The sequence below is a fragment of the Chaetura pelagica genome, unplaced genomic scaffold (assembly GCF_000747805.2).
Source record: "Chaetura pelagica isolate M959 unplaced genomic scaffold, ChaPel_1.0 scaffold341, whole genome shotgun sequence".
Lineage (NCBI taxonomy): Eukaryota > Metazoa > Chordata > Aves > Apodiformes > Apodidae > Chaetura > Chaetura pelagica.
Window position 1 is genome coordinate 154344 of NW_009952151.1, and position 19517 is coordinate 173860.

The 19517-nt window shown below is 41.0% G+C and overlaps 1 protein-coding gene across 1 annotated transcript in view; it reads right to left on the reverse strand.

Moving 5' to 3' along the window:
- The window catches only part of FNDC3B (fibronectin type III domain containing 3B), a 163114-nt gene extending 143866 nt beyond the window's left edge, over positions 1-19248 (reverse strand). Inside the window, exons 1-2 of the mRNA XM_010006566.1 lie at positions 19138-19248; positions 8207-8282 (exon numbers count right to left, since the gene is read on the reverse strand). Coding sequence (XP_010004868.1) covers positions 8207-8282; positions 19138-19248 — 187 coding nt within the window. The remainder of the gene's footprint in view (positions 1-8206; positions 8283-19137) is intronic.
- Positions 19249-19517: the final 269 nt, after the last annotated feature.

The following is a 19517-nucleotide window of genomic DNA, read 5'->3' on the forward strand; positions in this document are numbered from 1 at the left end:
ATTCCTGCAGAGCTGGGCTTGTTTTAACCCATACGCTCACCTAGACTCTCTGTTTTGGGGAGAGATCCATAGGTCTAAAAACTTCATAGAATGCTAGTATGGAGACACTGCCTTTCAAATTCATTTGAATGTGCCACACTTGCTCATCCTTTCAGACATACACATATATATATTCACACAGAAATAAGGACAGACACAAACCACAAATACAAGTCCTGCATGTTTGCAAACCAAAAAAAAAGTTTGAAATTACAGCCCAGACCATATGTTCTAACATTTGTCTTTTAAGTCTACTGTCCTGATTCTATAGATAAATGCATTTCCCAGCAGCAGATTTTTAAGCATAAAAAAAATATATATATATATACAGAAATCTTCATTTTACCCAAGGACAAACTTCATTAACTGCTCCTCTGCTCATCTACATGCTATTCAGCTGCCAAGGGGGACGCTTCATTTTTATATACTTGCAAACTGGAATAGCTGGAGTCTTAATTTCTTTCTCATCCTGCTGATGATTCATCCCATCCCTTGCTCCTCTGCCGGGCCACGTCAGCAGGACACAGCACTGCCTGCCAGGTCACATCCCAGCTGGCTGGAGCAGAGGCACCAGCCCAGGCACCACAGCTCTGCTCTCCCTGGGAAGAGGCTGCAGGATGGGGAAAGGCTGTGTCTGTCCCTCCCAGCATCTATTCAAACTTCAGGATTTGGAAAGATTAAGTCAAATCAAGACTCAGCTGTGTGTCAAGCTTCTTCCTTTGTCTTGCATCAGGGGAGTTACACTAAATAATAGCTACCAATTCACTGTATTTTAGTCAAAAAGGATTTTTAAAGGACTAGATCTTCTACACACCAAATGTACTACTGCGCTGCATCTTCTGCAAGATTTAATCCACACACTTGCCAAAAACTTTTCCATGGCTATTCTTAGCATTAGCAGATTTAAAATGGAGAAGCTAAGATTATTCACAAAGTAAACAAAGCATCCTATTTGTTTACTTTGAGCTTCTTGCATGGCTTCCTATACTTTATTGTAGTATGCTAAAAACAAAACCTATGAGATGAAAGAGGTCTGTGTTACTGACAGTACCAAGGACAAAAATCTACTCTGTGTTAGCATCCCCCTGCTCTCCTCATCGGAGATTTCAGCACAAGTTCCACAAAGCTATGGAAACAAAGTTATTCATTCCATGTGGTCAGAATAAATGATCCACAATCAGGACTGTAGTTTTTCTAAGGTGACCAAACACTAAAAGGCCAAAGGGTCTGTATCTGAAATACAGGTGAAGTCTCCACAAGGAACGCAGAGGATGAAAAGATGCTCTGCGAATTCTGTTATTTTCTGTTTGATTACTGGGCAACAATAAGAAGCAGAAAGTACTAAGCTAACAATATCTGTTCTTATGATATGATTAGGTATTAAGAACTGGTGGTTTGTAGCTGTAACTGAAAAACTATGCACAGTGTCCCAAAAGGAGGGGCAGGACGAAGCCTCAGCCTGGAGACACACCAGTGCTACAGAGCTGAGCTTGCCAACACACTGGAATGACCAAAGGTAGAAGATGGTGACCATCCCTCTAAGGGTTGATATTGACTCTATTGATGGAAGAAACAAATATTTTGGCCAATACAGCCAAGGCTGGCTTAGATAGGAACTACAAACAGAGACATGGCAGTCTTTGAAATTATACCCCTCCACCACCATTTTTCTCTGGAAGATGCTTGTGCATATAATTCTTACTCTGTCTTCAAAAGAAGATCTGTATTTTAAAGCATCACCACACACAGACCGGTTTGCTCCAAACCCTAATGACCAAAGCAATTTGAACAGAAACTACATTTCCTACAGAAAGTTTTCCATCCCATGTAACCAGTCTGCACACTAGCACGTAGGTGGAAAGAGTCAGAACACTCTGGCAAAACAAACAGAAACAAAACCTGAGCTCACCCTGCATTTCACCCCGCCTTTCCTGACACAGCCAAAGCATGTCCATCCCGTCCCACCTCCTGACAGACGTGCCTCAAGGAGCCCTTTCTGTGTCCCTGACCTCATGCTGAGACCCAGCCAGCATGGCACAGAAGACAGACACTCAGGACACTGGTTCTTCCTGCTTTGCAGAATTGTAAGTTCTGATCAACGCGTATTTTGCAAACAGTGTCATAAATTCTTTTCTTTAAACTTAACCAAGGACCAAATTCTGAGAATTCAACAGATGCTCAGGAAATCAAACAGCCCCTGCCCCAGCCTGGCCCCCACAGCCTCTGGCTCTCACTTGTGCAGTGCCTGCCCTGAAGTGCCCAAAGCACCTTCCCCCTCTCACATTTCATGAGCTGCCCCTTGAGTAAAGCGCATTTCCAGCCTTCTGGAAACCTCTCCAAAATACCCTGATTTCAGGTGCTGCTGTTATTTCATCTCAGACTGAAAACCAGCTGGGGCACAAAGGAGTGACCATTGGCTGCCTCTGCAGCTGCAGCACGACGGAGGGAGACACTGGCAGAAGCTGATGCACCAGGGAAACTTGGAGCACTAGGAAACCAGCCAGCTTCCCAAACCTGTACTTCTTTGTTCCAATTCCTTAGGCTTCTTTCATCCCCCAGCTTTGATCTGACATCCACCGACCGGTTCCTTTGTCTGTGCCCTTCACTACTCTCATCTTGGCACCTCCGTCCCCACCCAGTAACACACCAGTTATCACTCATTTGCTTATTACACAATGTCCCATTTTCAACTCTTTCCTTCCCTCCAAAGAAATTGACTCACTTCCTCATTTCCAGTCTCATACTAAAGGGAAAAAAAAATAAAGCCTTTTTTAAGTTTGCTTAGACTAGATTGAACAACCTTATTTCACTGACACACAAACTCCCTCATCTTCTCCTACAGCTACTCAGCCTTTAATATTATCCATTCGTTTGCATTACCACACCAAACCACACCTACCCAGCCAATTAAGGGAATAATAATTCCAGGAAATCTTTCATTTGAGAAACCACTGGTAGATTTTTAGCATACTTCTGGCCTTTTTCTTGAGTTACTTGCTTTTAGAGCCACGGAAAAAGCAGCACTGAAATTCAATTCATGCAATCTTTGTTTTACAAGATAAGAACAAGCAAGGGCCCTGCAGTGCTGCAAGCTCAGCATCAATGGCAAAACACTTGAAAATACCAGGGGGAACAAATATTGGTATCAGTAAACTGTTATTACCCTGTTTTCATTTCAAAATGTAACCACCCAAAGGCAATTTAGGTCCTTTTCTGCTGCACAGATATTCACGTTTAAACATAGCTACAACCCCTCCATGCCACTGCACGTCTTTACTCGTCCTTGAAAACATCAAAAACAAAAGCCCATTCAATGCAGAAATGCTACAATTGAAAGCGTGACTTCTTCTCCTGAGCTTATTTGTTTTCTTTGCATTCAGATTTTGTGCTTCACTATTCCAAACCTAGTGCTGGGATACTGCAGAAAGATAACAGATAATTTTTAAGAGGGTATTTTCAACAGTGGGTTAGACTGAATACACCAAAAACGTTCATCACACCAGGTGCTTTTCTGCTGCCTCTTTCTGCAGTCCTTGTTACAGGCTTTTCACATGCTACACACACAGAAAATTACAGAACACTTGGCCCAGTTTGTTTGTGACAGAAAATGAGACCCAGCCTGGTTATCATTTAGATAGATGGCAACAGAAGGTACAGATAGCAGTAAGGGAGCAATTCTGCATCATCAATGGATCAAAGTGTTATTCAGTCTGCATCAAGGTCTCTCTACATAGATATTTTCAGCATGTGGGTGACAAGCAAGTTCAAGTTACACCAGAATAATCATTTTGTCCATATTTGTATCACAGGGCAGTGCACACAACAGCTTGGCATTACTGCCTTCCAGGATGAAAAAGCACTGAACAGATGCTTGGGAACAGCCCCACTAACTATGCACAAATTGCTTTATTTTTACATTGTTTATTATACAACGTAGTTCTCATGCAGCAATATAAGTTCCTACCAAAGGTCTTAAAATACTGCCTAAAAGCGAACACCACAGATTCACCCAGAAACTATTTATTCTAAAATTCAGAAAGCAGAATAATTGTTTTTCAAATACAGGGGAGGGTTGAGTGCCACCCTGCTGCTGATCAGATCCCCACTCTCCCCTTCTGTATTTCATTCAGTGTGGCTTCCTCTAAACACAAGCTAGAAGCAATCTTTCATATAAAGGGGAATACAAGGTCTACAGTTACAGCTGAAAAAAGAAATGGGCGAGGCTATGCCTTGCCCTTGTCCTTTCCTTGCAGAGCTAGCAACAGCCAAGTCCTGAGTTTGTGACAAATTAAGTGAAAAAAACACAAAAAGGAAATTAAGTATTTCAAGTATTGAAGTATTTATGAAGTATTTATTATCTGTCAAAACTATTTTAAAGGAGCAGCTTTTAAAATACTGATGATACAACATACATGCACATTTCACCTCTCACAAATACCAAATTAAGACCTTAAATCAGTCTCCCTTCAACCACCCACAGAGGTACAGCTCTGCAGGCAGAGCTCAGCAGGGCTGAGCAGGCAGCGGGGCAGGACCAGCAGGGCTTTCCTCCCCAGATCCCCAGGGATACCGGGATTTTAAGAGGAAGGATACTAATGATTTGTCATAATACGCAAAATCATATTATCAGTTGGTAACACCATTCCTGGTGAGAGCACCTGGAGCCCCTCACATGCTTCCCTAAATAACCCAGCATGGGCACTGCTTCAGGTTGGATTTCTCCAAAAGACCAGATTTCTCAGGCTCCTTAGATCTGTCCTCTCAAGGAAACTTCTTCATGTCCACTGACCAGCTAAACTTCTCCAAGCAGTTTAATCCAGCCCCACACCAGGACATGTGTGGCTTATGAATTAAACAATTCACCTCTGGCTACAGGCAAGCAGAACACAGGAAGGAAGGCAGCACTTGCTCTAACACACTGCATGTTCAACTAAAAGCACAGTTATTTCAGTCCTACAGAACTGTAGGGGGTGGTTTCTCAGGTTTTTGGGTTTTTTTTACGTTTTCACTGACTAGTGAAATCTTAAGGATTTGGAAAAAGTTACTGTAGTTCAGATTTCTCCACTATTCCAACATATCAGAGACTTTCAAATGTGCATCTATTCTTTCTGGTTTTAAATACTGATTACTCAACTGGTGGCTAATTACACCCCGGGGTGCTTAAAACAGAGGATATTCCATAGAGGCTTTCCTCAAATAAGTGCCCTTCCAACCTTGAGAAGACAAATGAAGATTCACAAAGACTTTTTCTCTGCCATTTTCATATCAGTCATCTAACACAAGTTATCCCCACCCATCCTCATATAAACCATAGCCATGGAGTCAAACAGGGTCCTGGATACATCCAAAACAGGCTCCAGGAGAACACCAAAGACTTCAAACTTCTCAAAAAGCCATATGAAACAAAATGCTTCCACAAAGACAAAAATGACACTATATAAGCAAAGTTAGCTGCCCCTGCAGAACAGATACTTGCCAAAGGAAAGAGAAACTTTCCTATATCCTGAAGAATATAGTGTAACCTAGTCATGACATCTCCAATTTTTAGTAAGTGTTCACTGCATGAACTCAGAAGAATCACACACTTAAAAGTAACTCCTCATACTGTGAATAAAAATGAACTCTGTTTACAAGCACATTTTATGTCATAACACTGAATACGTGGCAATAAGGAAAAAGCAAGTAAAGTCTGTTCAACAGGGAGCTCCCAGCTCACAGGCAAACACACTGTCCAAAAAGAGACTCTCAGGCTGCCTTAACATAGTGCTAAAATTATTCCATAGCTTGCTAATCATAGTGCAATGTGGGACCAAAGGAAAACACTTATTATTGTCTACGTGCTGCCCCACATATAGGGAATACATTAACCTTTAAGCATACAGGGTATCCTATCACGGGGGGAGAAAAAACCTCCAGCATTTAAGTTTTGTGGAACAAGAGGGTGTGTAATTTCCAAAAACACTGCACGCAAAATAAGCCTGTCTTTTACAATAACCTCAGAGCACAGGAAAAAGAGAACTGTCATGAATCCTAATCTTTGTGTATTTTCTGGCTGATCACAGTTTCTTCCATGCCTGATGGCTATTAGTATTATTTAAATTCCACAATTGTACTGTGAACACATCTTTGCCAAAAGAAAAAAGCTACAGAGTCAGGTGCTTTTCTTTGTTTGAAGCACGTACTGATTTCAGCAACAAAAATATTTCACAATAAAATAGGGAGTTGAAGCTTCAGTATGAAAAGTGTATCCAAATTTTCAGACTGAACTTAAAGGGTGTGTTCAAATAAACACGTGTGCTTTGGTGGTCATACTGCAGCTCTACCAAAAAAAAAGGAGAAAATGTTATGCTACAAATTCTAAATTAGTTTTAGGAAAGACTGCTGGTGAGTACCAATCAAACCCCATTGGCACAAACATGTCAAATTATTTGGAGCACAGGACCAGGAGGTTTCAAGTTACATTCATTTAAATATTCTGTCTGAACAACACTCTGAGCATGAAAAAGAATTCTAGATCATGTTAGCATTGTATTTGTAATGGAAATGTTTTATGTAATAACCAATATAAAGCATTCGTTTCAAATAAAGGGAGTAGCCAGCTTTACTCCTCTGTTACCTGCCACGTGGACTAATTTCTTACCACACAGGATGTTGGCTTTAAATCTTAACAAGCAATTTGAAATTGCTGCTATTATTGCTCATCAAGACTGTATAATCCTGGATGGTGTTCAGGGAAGCTTCCGTAATGTCTGTCTCAAACCACTATTAATTCCTCATTTCCATGGGGATGAAATTTCAAGCAACAACCACCACCAACTCCATGGCTTAAATGAGGGAGATGCAGAAAAGATGCAAAGAGACTGCAAGATGGGAAATTTCACACAGATATAAAGGACAATCTCTTCCATATGGGAAAGGTGCAGCACTGGAGCAGTTTGCCCAGGGAGCAACTTTCATCCCCAGAGAGCTTCACAACTCAGGAGGTGGCGGACTACCAGATTCATCTCTGACATCATCTCTGCTTTCAGCAGAAGGCTGGATAAGGTGACCTCCAGGGCTCCCTTTTAATCCCAATTTTAGTAAAATGCACAGCTATCCTCGAGCAATATGATTTTAGTATTTGCTGCAGTCTAAGAATAGCCCTTCATGAGTAGATTTGCAATCCACAGTCAAAATGCAGGGGCAATTCACTAGCTATACAGTTACTAAACTGACTTCTCCCCTCCCATTACTATTACTTTTTTAGGAAAGGCTTTCGACTGAATAAGCCCGCTGAGATTGCTGCTTAATGGCATAAGATCTGGATGGGATGGGAGAGGCAATACCACCTATCTCCCTTCTCAAAAAAAATAAGATAATGGCATAAGCTCAGAAAATATAAGTGAAAATTATATTAGCAGCACAGCTACACAAAGTCTATTCCCATTAAATTTTTATTTAACCTTCCTGTATTTACTGTAGACAGTGTTATACCTGGGGAAATACCTGCTTCATTTCAAAGCTGTGTTTGCTACTTGCTAGAAACCCTCTTCACAGTACTTAATATACAATCTGAAAGGTCTGTTACAGCTTCTCCCTTCAGACCTTTTTAAAAGATCTTATATGGGCTCCCCCTCATAAAAAACACAAGTGCTATTTATCATATTTGCACAATTTTACTGAGAGGTAAAACAGCAGTCAAAAGACTGCTTATATGCTTTACTCAATACTACATAATTCACTGGCTCTGCTTCTAAAGAACTCATTTAAAATTCTCCTCAAACACAACCTGACTGCTTCAAGCACTCTGCAATGTCTGTACTTCTCATTTTCTATTCCTCCCAATAGAAGAATAGTTTTTCCATAGATATCCACTTAATTTGCTAACAGTTTTCTATCTAACTTGAGATCTCTCATTTGTATTTACTATTTGGATAGATAGAAATACGCATATAAAAATAAAAAATGCTGATAAGTGACTGAACAGAGAGTAAAATACTGGACTTGCAAGAAATAGATGACTCTGAGATATTAAAGCCCTAAAACACATATGGCAGTCATGTCTGCCACTTCTCTCTCAAGTGCTTCCCTCTATTTTCAGAACTGCATATCACATTTTTTAGAGAGGAGAGAACAAGTTTTCCTTAACCCAGACACGGCTCATCCACACATTGATGTATCCTCTTACCTTGGATGCACTGTAGGGTTCCATCCTCAGCCCTTATTGTAAAGGTTTCACCTGGATTAACTTGAACCAAAAAGACCTGCAAAAAGAAAAATACACATTTGTTTTTCTGTGATCTTCAAAAATTACATTTCTCCAACCCACTAACTGTGTTATCTGTAGTTTGGGAGATGTATGGGGAGCAGGGAGGGAAGAGATTGCTATGCTACATCCTTGGGTACCAGCAGGGTGCAAGAGCTGGGGCAGATTTAAATGATAGAATAGTTTGGGTAGGAAGAGACCTCAAAGATCATCTAGATCCAACCAACTCATCTAAATGTTCAGAGCTGAAGTAAAGATGTAACTCAGCTCTGTGCAGGTAAGAAATACAGCTTTGGGTTCCACCACCAAACTTTTGACAAATTGCTTTAACTGCTGATAGTGAAGGATATAAATCTTGAGATCAGGAGACCAGACAGCATGAACTCCAGCATGCAGCACCAAAGCCACGCTGGGATTTCAAGTTCACAGGGATAAAAGGTTTTTGCAATACAAATTCATTTTTTAAAATATTATCCTTCAGTCCTACACATAACAGATCTCAGCTAAGCAAAATCCAGAGACACACACAGTGCAATAGCTTCACACAGAACCAGTAATAAAGTACTGAGTATCTATGTTTAAATAGTCAAAATATTACCCCCATCTCTCTCATTGCTCAATTCTGAAGATGATGGGAATGCTACAAATACAAGGAAGCACCAAAACACACCCCAGTTCACTGTATGTTGCATTCATCTTCATTAATTTTCAGGTGTCTAGAATCTTGGGTTTAAAACTTATGATTATTTTAAGATTTATTTCTGTAATGGACAGTTTCACTAGGAACTAGTGATGATTTACCCTTTTCAGCTTACTGCTCATGAAACTTTTCCTCAAATATTTTAAACACGCTTCTGCTACCTTTGCATTGTCAGAGGTTCAATCAAAACCTTGATTAATCTTGATATAAATTGAAAATTTAGATTGGCATCTTTTTGTGAAAACTCTCTAAATTTACGTCTGGTCTTCGTGTTCTGGGACACCTACAAGCAGAATTTAATAATTCCACCTGGAAAGATAGAATTAGACTTAATGTTGTGCTTTCGAATTCCTTAAGCTAAATGCATAAGATAATTATTGCCTAGATGACCTTTTGAATTACAGCAATCCTACAGAAACCCATTATTTTAGAACTATTTTTTCAAGCACGGGCTGGAAATCAGAAAAATGACATACAAAAGCCATTCTTTTGTCTGCAACAATAGCTTCTCACTGATCCAGCATACAGAGCACAATAAACGTTCAGGAAAGATAAGAGGCACAATGCCATTCCATCCCTAATCTCTGAACAATCGACATTTAAGTGACAGCATTTAAATGCTTATTTGCCATGAATAGGTGGGGATTATCCACAACAGGATACAGGCATCAAGTCAAAAAAAAGCACAGAGCAAACAGTGTCATTCGGCTTAAAAAACAACAACCAACAAACCAGAAACCTGAACGCAAAGAGGCAAAGATTCATTAAAATATTTCATGAGCTCATTTGCACTTTATGTGTAAACCAACAGCTGGAAAGTTGGTTACTCATTAACGCACTTGATTAATGCCAACCAGATGCTGTAGCACACCTTCACACCTTTGGAAGAACCTGGTCCAACTCCTCAAAATACACACCCTGACTAGACCCTCACTTAAGAATAACTCGATCTTTGCCCTCACATGGAGAGCTGAGTTCAAGAGCTGATTGTGAGAGAGGGATGAAGCACGTGTCTACCCCAGTTATCAGAAGGATGATTTCCCAATTCCTCTCCAAAGAGTCTCCATTCACACACCTGTGTGTGTCCTCATTCACACACCTGCAGTCATGCTTTGAAAAGAATTCCGTGGATTTCCACATTTAAAAACCCCTTCTTCAAATTGTATTCCCAGTAACAGCTGTTGTTTATGATGGCTGAAATAAAGCAGCACTATCCTTGCCCAACTACACAGGTTTTTAACACAAATTGTTCCAGCAACAAATTTGTTTTCTGGACTTCACAGGTTTGTCCCCCAGTCCTGAGTTTGTGGGTACAGCCTGGGACTTACAATATAGTAGCATCTATTCAATGTTATATATATGGAAGTAATTCCTTATTGACAGTCCTCAGAGTACACCAGCTTAAAAATCACATTAATTAAAAAGACTCAAAACCCCCAGCACCAGTCACTGTCACAAAACATAAGATTAGGTTGTCAGAAAGCAAAGTTCCTCACTGCATGCTGCAGGATAACAACTGCCAACTCTACTTGGTCTGTCTCGAGTAGGGACTCTTCTATTTTGCCATAGAATCATAGATCAGTTTGGGTTGGAAGGGACTTTAAGGATCACCTAGTTCCAACTCCCCTATATGGGCAGGGACACTTCCCACTAGATGAGGTTGCTCAGAGCCTCATCCAACCTGGCCTTGAACTCTGCCAGGGATGGGGCTTCTAAAACTTCCCTGGACAACCTATTCCAGTGTCTCACTACCCTCACACTAAATTCTTCCTAATGTCTATCCTAGATCTCCCCTCTTCCAATTCTGCTCCATTACCCCTTGTCACCTCACTACACACCCTTGCAACAAGTTCCTCCCCAGCTTTCCTGTTGCCCCTTCAGGCACCAGAAGGTGCTATAAGGTGTCCCTGGAGCCTTTTCTTCTCCAGGCTGAACAGCCCCACCTCCCTCAGCCTGTCCTCATAGGAGCGCTGCTCCAGCCCTCAGATCATCTTCCTGGCCCTTCCTTGGCCTCACTCCAACAACTCAATGTCCTTTTTATGCTGGGAGCTCCAGGTGGGATCTCACAAGAACAGAGTAAAGGGGGAGAATTCTTCCCTTGACCTACTGGCTGCTCTTCTTTCAACGCAGCCAAAGACATGGTTGGCTTTCTGGGCTGCACGTGCACATGGCAAGCTCATGTTGAGCTTCTCATCCATCATAACCCCTAAGTCCTTCTCTTCCAGACTGTTTTTGATCCGTTCTCTAGCCAGTCTGTATTTGTGCTTGGGATTGCCCTGACTCAGATGCAGGACCTTGCACTTGGCCTTGCTGAACTTCATGCGGTTTGAATGAGCATATTTCTCAAGCCTGTCAAGGTCCTTTTGGATGGCATCCCTTCCCTCTAGGGTTTCAACTAATAAAGACAAGAGACAAGGAAGTACTTTCACCCAGGATCTTGTTTTAAATATCAAATACACAGAAAGCATAACATTTTTCAAATATTAACTGTGCAGTTAAGTCTTTTCAAAATGACATTGCTGAGGGGAAAAAAGTCCTTTATTCTGCCAATCAATGATTTGCAGCAAGTTCCACCATGTTTTTCACCTAAAATTCAGTAAAACTAATCCTGGTTTGCCAGGTTCTTGAGTAAGATTTTCCACTTCAGTGTTCAGAGAACTGTATTTGTGAAACATGTATGATTTGTACCACCACCTCATCTCCTAACACTTTACAAGGCTGGAAGTCATAACAATCTGGTTTTATTGCTATTTGGACATGTAAGTGTATAAAAAATTTTTCAAAGGAGGTCAATGAGCTTGACTTCTATTAAGCCTAGTATGTCTTCTGCACCTAATGATGGTGGTCCCACCAGATCTGCACTTTTGGAGTAGTGTTTTTCTGTCCCACAGGAGAAGAAACAGCAATATTTGTGAAATTCATTCATTTCAGCAAAGTTTCAGAAAAAAATAAGAGCCAAGGAGCAAGAAGACAGCTCGAGGCCCTGAGCTACCAAGCCTCTGTGTATAGCTGAAAAAGGCCATCTTCAGCTATGCTGGCTTTCTCAGAACAGTGAAGAAATTAACCTCTGACCATAGTGGTACTGAAAAACACATGTTAAACCAGGAACCACCAGTGCACATAATGGACTTAAAAGTTCCACGTAGGCAAGAACTGTTTGGGAATGAAGTATTGTAACTGTCATTTCCAGAAACTTCTTAAAAGGTAGTAAAAAGTAATTAAGTTCTGAAGATATTAAAAACATTATTCTGCACTGATGCTCAAATTAGCCACCTTTGGAGCAGAAGAAAACATTTATGGGCTGTTGCTGGGGGGAGGCAGCTATATCAAGAGCAAACAGAAAGAGCTGACGTGTGACTGATATGGGTCACCAGCAGAGCCAGGGCTGAAAGCAGAGGGAGGATGGTCAGCACATGAGCACACATACCCAGGGTGGCCCAGGCAAGACCCTCCACTTAGCCTCTGCCACAGGCAGACCCCTTCCAGCAACCCAACCCCTTCCCACTCAAAATTGGTCTCCCCCTTTAATCCTCCCCACCACCCAAACCCCTCTGCACTCACTCTATGCCATGCATAACCCCCCAGGATGTTGCAATCACAACCTGCTGGTTAACGAGCAACAGAGCTGAGGTCAGACCATTAAAGCCAGTGCACAGCAAGTACTAGATACTGGGCATTTTCCAGCCAACACCTCCCATTTGTCCCAGCTACCTGGGACAAATATGATCAAGGCACACTGTGACTTCTGCTTAGTTACACACTAAGAATGTCAAACTAATTCAAATTATTTATTTTTCCTAAATAAGAAACCAATCTTCTGCAGCCTGGAAGGCAGCTTTTTTGCTTCCTTCCTACACAAGGGATCTTCACAGAATATGCCATTTGTATCTGCAGCTATTCACAGAACAGTGTAATTTTTCCACAGATTATTTATACGGTACACAGAGAAGAATTTGAAGTGATTGAAGAGGCTGCCAAACACCATACTCTGCCTTCAGGATATAGATGATACCTTTAAAATGGGTGAAAGACTAATTAATCTTGAACTGTTCATGGATGATATATAAGAGAATAAATGCCTTCTTTCTGAAGCTTTTAATTAAAAATCCAAGGAAAGCGATAAAAAAGGCTAAAGATAATGTCTTTATTTTAATTAAAACAAACAGAGTCAATCTTTAATTGCCCTGTGTCTCTTCCAGTATTCATCATCCCCAGGACAGATGCTGATGGGATGGCAGCAAGAGGACTTAATTTGACAGTCACTTGGAGCCAGGGCTGCCCAGCAGCACCAGGAGGGTGCGGTCTGAGGACACTTCATCCCGCTTTCAGTCTCCTGGCCTCCTCATATCCAAAAAGCTGGAGCTTGTTACAGCTGCGTGCAGGGTGTCAGCAGCACAATGCCAAAGGCTTTTCTGTTCCCTAAAAAGTATTGGGATGTTTGCCTCAGCAGATTGAGCCAATTGCTGTTTAAGCCCAGTCTTACCTGCTGCATCCTCAAAGATAGTTGGCTACCTCCGTAATACACTGGGGTTTTTTGCATTTACTTGGCACTTCAGAATGTTGTTGTATTTTATTTGAAGTCCTGTTTGTTAAGACTGAGTAATGTTACTAAGTTGCATAGTTACTATAAATATTTATAATCAGACACACGCCCAGCTTGGCAATAATTGCTCTGTGTCCAGACTAAGTTTTCATGATGAGCCAAACGAGTGTCAATCATATTCCCCTCATTCTTATGATCTGACTCTTGTATCTATTTGGAGCAGGAGAAAAGGCTAATGAACCTGCCAGCAGTGTCTAACACAGGCTAAAGCTCAGTTCAGGAATTTAAGACTATATATACACCCTAGGGATTAGCAGTCTCACACAAAGATTGAAAAATCTGCCTGGTAAGGACTAAGGGCATATGCTCTTATCTATTTTGTATTGTTTTGGTTTGCTTAAATAAGTATTTAAAAAACCCAGAATAATCACTTGAGTCCATTAAAAGACTGTGTCCCAGCTCCTAAAGAATTTCCAGGTCTATTCCCCAGGAAGAACCAAAGAATTCACACCACTCCTTGTGCAACACTCTTTTTGGGAATGCATTCCTCCTCAGGTAGGATAAATACTTTCAGCCTCTCTTTAGTAAGATAAGTCAGGGAACATGCTACATTACACACAATAAAACAGTGACTTAAAAAAAATCAGTACTTTGATAGTAGTGTTCTGGGATTAACTATCCCTTTTCCATAGGACAGAAAAGAGAGGCATGAAGCAACCCAGTCAGTTTACAATGAGTGCTATTGATAGCAAAGCCCACAAGTGACAGATCCTGAACCCTCTAATTTATCACAAGTTAAACATGCTCCCAAACAAGCAGGGGAAAAAATAAATCAAAAGAACAGTATCGGTGTAACAAATTGCTCTGATAAGCCAGAAATTTCAAGACTGATGAAGTTTGAGGAAATTCTGTGTTTCATTAAATTCACAAAGGAACATATTTGTGAGAACAGCTTCCGAGTTTGCCCACCAACATCCTTCGGTTAAAATTCCTTCAGAAAAATTCCTTTTAGAGACTTCCTAGATAGCAAACAATTCCCATGGGTTAAGTTTGCTAATGCTGCTGTCTGCCATCTGTTCTAGTCTAAATGCCTTCCCTAAGGCTACTCAATCTGCTTTAAAAGTATACTTAAACAGCAGGAAATGTCCTTATTCTTCACCTGACAGCCATTTTTTTTTTTCATTGACTGATGCTTCTCAATTCAGTTATCTTAGATGTATACCAGTTAGAAACTTTTTCCTTCTTGAAACAAGTATGCAGGTATGCTCCCATCTCCCCTAAAAGGACGTTTCTACAAGTATTTTGTTAAAAAAATTCAAGGAAGTATGAAGACATAACTCTAAATTTTGAAACAAAGTTAATTCACTCAGCTCAGCTGCTATTCAGGTGCAGTTTTCAAGCACTTGAAAGGTGCACAGACTTGTGCTACAGGAAGGTACCAAGCCTTGATCCTCATTCAGACATACTCTCATCTCCCTTACTCAAAGTGTGCGACCCTAAAAGACAACAACCAGCTAGCAGAGTACCAGATATCAGTGATAAAACAGGGTTTGGTAAACACACCTTGACAAACAGCAGGCGAGCAGAAACTTCCAATTATCTTAGATGTATACCAGTTAGAAACTTTTTCCTTCTTGAAACAAGTATGCAGGTATGCTCCCATCTCCCCTAAAAGGACGTTTCTACAAGTATTTTGTTAAAAAAATTCAAGGAAGTATGAAGACATAACTCTAAATTTTGAAACAAAGTTAATTCACTCAGCTCAGCTGCTATTCAGGTGCAGTTTTCAAGCACTTGAAAGGTGCACAGACTTGTGCTACAGGAAGGTACCAAGCCTTGATCCTCATTCAGACATACTCTCATCTCCCTTACTCAAAGTGTGCGACCCTAAAAGACAACAACCAGCTAGCAGAGTACCAGATATCAGTGATAAAACAGGGTTTGGTAAACACACCTTGACAAACAGCAGGCGAGCAGAAACTTCCAACATGATTACAGGTACAGTAAGTGAACCAAACCAAACTAAAACTTCCCAAACTAAATCACCCAACATTTGTACAGACGTGCTATGGCACAGCCAGCTGCCCCTCCTCTTCATACTCTAAGCTTTTGAGAGCTTGCAGTGCAGTACCTGCAGGAAACCATTTAAATTCTTGGACCAAAAGGTTAATTATCACTCCCTGAATCCCCACCGGAGTTACAAGTGGATTAGAAGCAGAAACAGAGTAAGCGGCAGCTCTGGGAGACACATAAAAGCAGTGAGCAGCAGTGGAAATTAAGTGTAGGAAACTAAAAAAAAGAAGGCAGTGCTAGAAATGCCATTTGGAGTAGTCTAGAGAAGAGGGGATTACTGTCAAGCAGGCAGAGTCATCCCTAGCTCTGCCCTGTACAGCTCCACAGCACTTATCCCCAGGAAGATAAGACAATTAAGGTTCCCATGCAATTGTCCTACAGTTCAGGACTGTTTACTGGCAGAATTGCCTTTTGCATCGCTCTCCATCTGGCTGCTGGTAAAGCTGAGGTGTTTGACCAGCCCCAGTCTGCTCTATTCCACATCTACAGGAACTGATCTTCCCAGAAAAGCCTTTTTGCTGAAGCTCAGCATTTCCAGCTGAAGCTCTTAACAGGGCTCTGCCGTGGCTGAGCTTCCCATATCTGGGAACACATAAGGTTGAGCAACAGCAAGTGCACCCAGAGCTTCTCAGCAGAAGCAAGTGTTGTCAGCTCCAAAGCACGAGACACTGATCTGTGTGCTGGCCTCAGGGCAGCCTGGAAAACACCACACGACTCATCTCCTACCAGCTCAGCCACGAGGCTTTCTAACCAGCAGCTTCTAATGGAGACTGCAATTACACCCTGGAAAAGCACATGTCCTTATAAAAGTAGCACCTATTTATCTAGTAACATAAACCATCTCTCTTAAGTCATTCTTATGTGAACCTAATCTGAAGGTTGTTCCTGCCTTATGAGTAACTAAGATAAATCTCTTTCAACAAACATGTTATATTTGCTTCTACATTACAAAACAAATCCTGTTAAGAACAATTAACATAGTCCATTTGCTGGTTTTACATGCAAACACCAAAAAAAGCACTTATTTCCATTCCATTTCATTTTCAAACTGTACTTTTTAAAATGAAGCCATCAACTAAAGGTTCAGGAATAGGATGAAAATGATCAAGCAGCTAAGCTTTGCAACATGTGAGTGAACATGGAGACCAGAGGCCAAGTCTCACAGAAAACTGGCATTCCAACTGCAAGCACTTGAAGAGATAAGGTCATGAGTAATTCTCATTTAAGGCTTCCATGCAACATCCAACAAACATTTCTGCAGAAAAGGAACCTAGCCCAGAAGGGTTCTGCTGAGTCATATTTGCAAAGCACAGCAAAAGCAAGAAGTAACACACTTCCAGTGTGTGAGCAATTCATTTTACCCCAACACACTAGATGAGAAATTAGTTTGAAGGCAATGGAGGCAATCTGCCAAGCAAGGCTGCTGAATTATCACTGGTGGGGAAAAATCCAAATATTTGACTTACAGCCCCATCTCAAAGGAAGGTTCAGAAGACTTCCTTTATTCTTTCTGTGATACAGAAGGATGCACTCGACAGCCTAACCTGACAAATGGTTTCCATCAAAGAGAAGTCAGATTTAAGAAACAATTATCCTACCCAAGATCATTCAGATTGCTTCTTCACTTAATCATAGAATCATAGAATCATAGAATCATAGAATCATAGAATCATAGAATCATAGAATCATAGAATCATAGAATCATAGAATCATAGAATCATAGAATCATAGAATCATAGAATCATAGAATCATAGAATCATAGAATCATAGAATCATAGAATCATAGAATCATAGAATCATAGAATCATAGAATCATAGAATCATAGAATCATAGAATCATAGAATCATAGAATCATAGAATCATAGAATCATAGAATCATAGAATCATAGAATCATAGAATCTTAGGGGCTGGAAGGGACCTCGAGAGATCATCTAGTCCAACCCCCCTGCCAGAGCAGGGTCACCTAGAGTACATCACACAGGAACTCATCCAGGTGGGTTTTGAATGTCTCCAGTGAAGGAGACTCTACAACCTCCCTGGGCAGTCTGTTCCAGTGCTCTGTCACTCTCACAGTAAAAAAATTTTTTCGGATATTCACCTTGAACTTCCTATGCTCCAATTTACACCCATTACCCCTTGTCCTATCACTGGTCATCACCGAGAAAAGCCTAACTCCGTCCCCCTGACACTCACCCCTTACATATTTGTAAACATTGATGAGGTCACCCCTCAGTCTCCTTTTCTTCAAGCTAAAGAGACCCAGCTCCCTCAGCCTTTCCTCATAAGGGAGATGTTCCACTCCCTTAATCATCTTCGTAGCTCTGCACTGGACTCTTTCGAGCAGTTCCCTGTCCTTCTTGAACTGAGGGGCCCAGAACTGGACACAATACTCCAGATGTGGCCTCACCAATGCAGGTATGCATTTAAGTATATTACTATTGGCAAACAGAGCCATTGAAAGCTTTCCTTTCTATTTTTTCAAGTTGAAGCACACTGCACAGAAATGCCTTTAAAATAATAATAATAATCACAGCAATGAAACTCTGTGTCGCTCTGAGAAGCCAGATAAGCAGACAAACTTAGAAGCTTACAAGAAAAGTAGAAATTATTCTTCCCCTCCAGGTTGGTGTAGCTCAAAACACAGCTTGGAAGGAAGAACAAATGATGAAAGAAATTAGATATAAGAGAATGACATTTTATATTGATTCATGAACAACAGATTATTTCTACTTTGGTTAAAATACTTTGCTGAAATAAATCAAGAGGGAAGCAAATGGAAAAACACAGAAAAACTGCTAGGTTAGATGTTTTACAAAGATAAACATTTACCCAGTATGACAGGTTAGGGAATCTTCCAACCACCACAACTTGAACCTACAGATTGTATCCTGACATGAAGGCATCACTATGGTCTTGTAATCATTCTACCTACCTCTGATCAAGCTTATCAGAGAGTATCTGCTAGAAGAACATGAAAGTTACTATGAACTTGCTTTCCTTCAAAAGCCCACTCAAAATTCACTTCTGCCCCTTTAAGGCTTACAGTGAAGCACAAGGTAATGCACAGGACTGCCAGGATCAGAACACATAGGTAAGCAAAGAACAGATGACACCAGAAGACTCTTGCCTTCAATTCTTCATTTCTTTCCTTCTTTCCCTTTTCTATAATCTCAGCAATTTTGGGTTTAGTTCTTAAAATCTCCTCACAAGATACTAGGCAAGGCAACAGCTAGCACAAGTGAATCATAAGACTAACTTTCTGCAAAGACCTCAGATATGTAGCATTTATAGCCATTACTTGCATTCCATTATTTTAACTCCAATGGACACACACTTAAATCGTCACATTCAATTTAATTGCACACTTAAAGCATTTTCTTACTGTCTTTGCAGCATAAAGGTGGATTTCTACCTTCCAGGAAATGCTCTCCCCTCCCTAGTGCTGGGGAAAACTATGTTCTCCACCTTCAGAAATCCCTTGGTGGCTGAGAAATGTTGTATTTAAACCAGCTGCTTCCTGCAGAGCTCACTGACCTGCTGGGATCCGTCGCCGTTCACGATGTGGGGCATCATGGCGACCTCCCCGTTCAGCAACGGTGGCAGCTCCAGCGGAATTTGGTCGGTCATCATCATTGTGACGTACATTCATGGAGAACTTTCCTCAACGGGCTTCCTGCAACAGAAACATCAGTTCAAGACCTTGGAAAACCCCCTTGTACTTTAGAAGGTTACCGGCATCCCCGTGGGTTTTGCCATTAAGGTGGCAACCTAAGCAGGACACCTGCTTTGGTAACATGATGCGTTCAGGAACTTGAAGAACCAAATGGAAGCTTTAACTGTTAGATCAAGAGCGTGGAAAGTCAAGTCTCTATGCAAGACTTCCTAACACCAGCTAGCCAGATTCCCACTCTTTC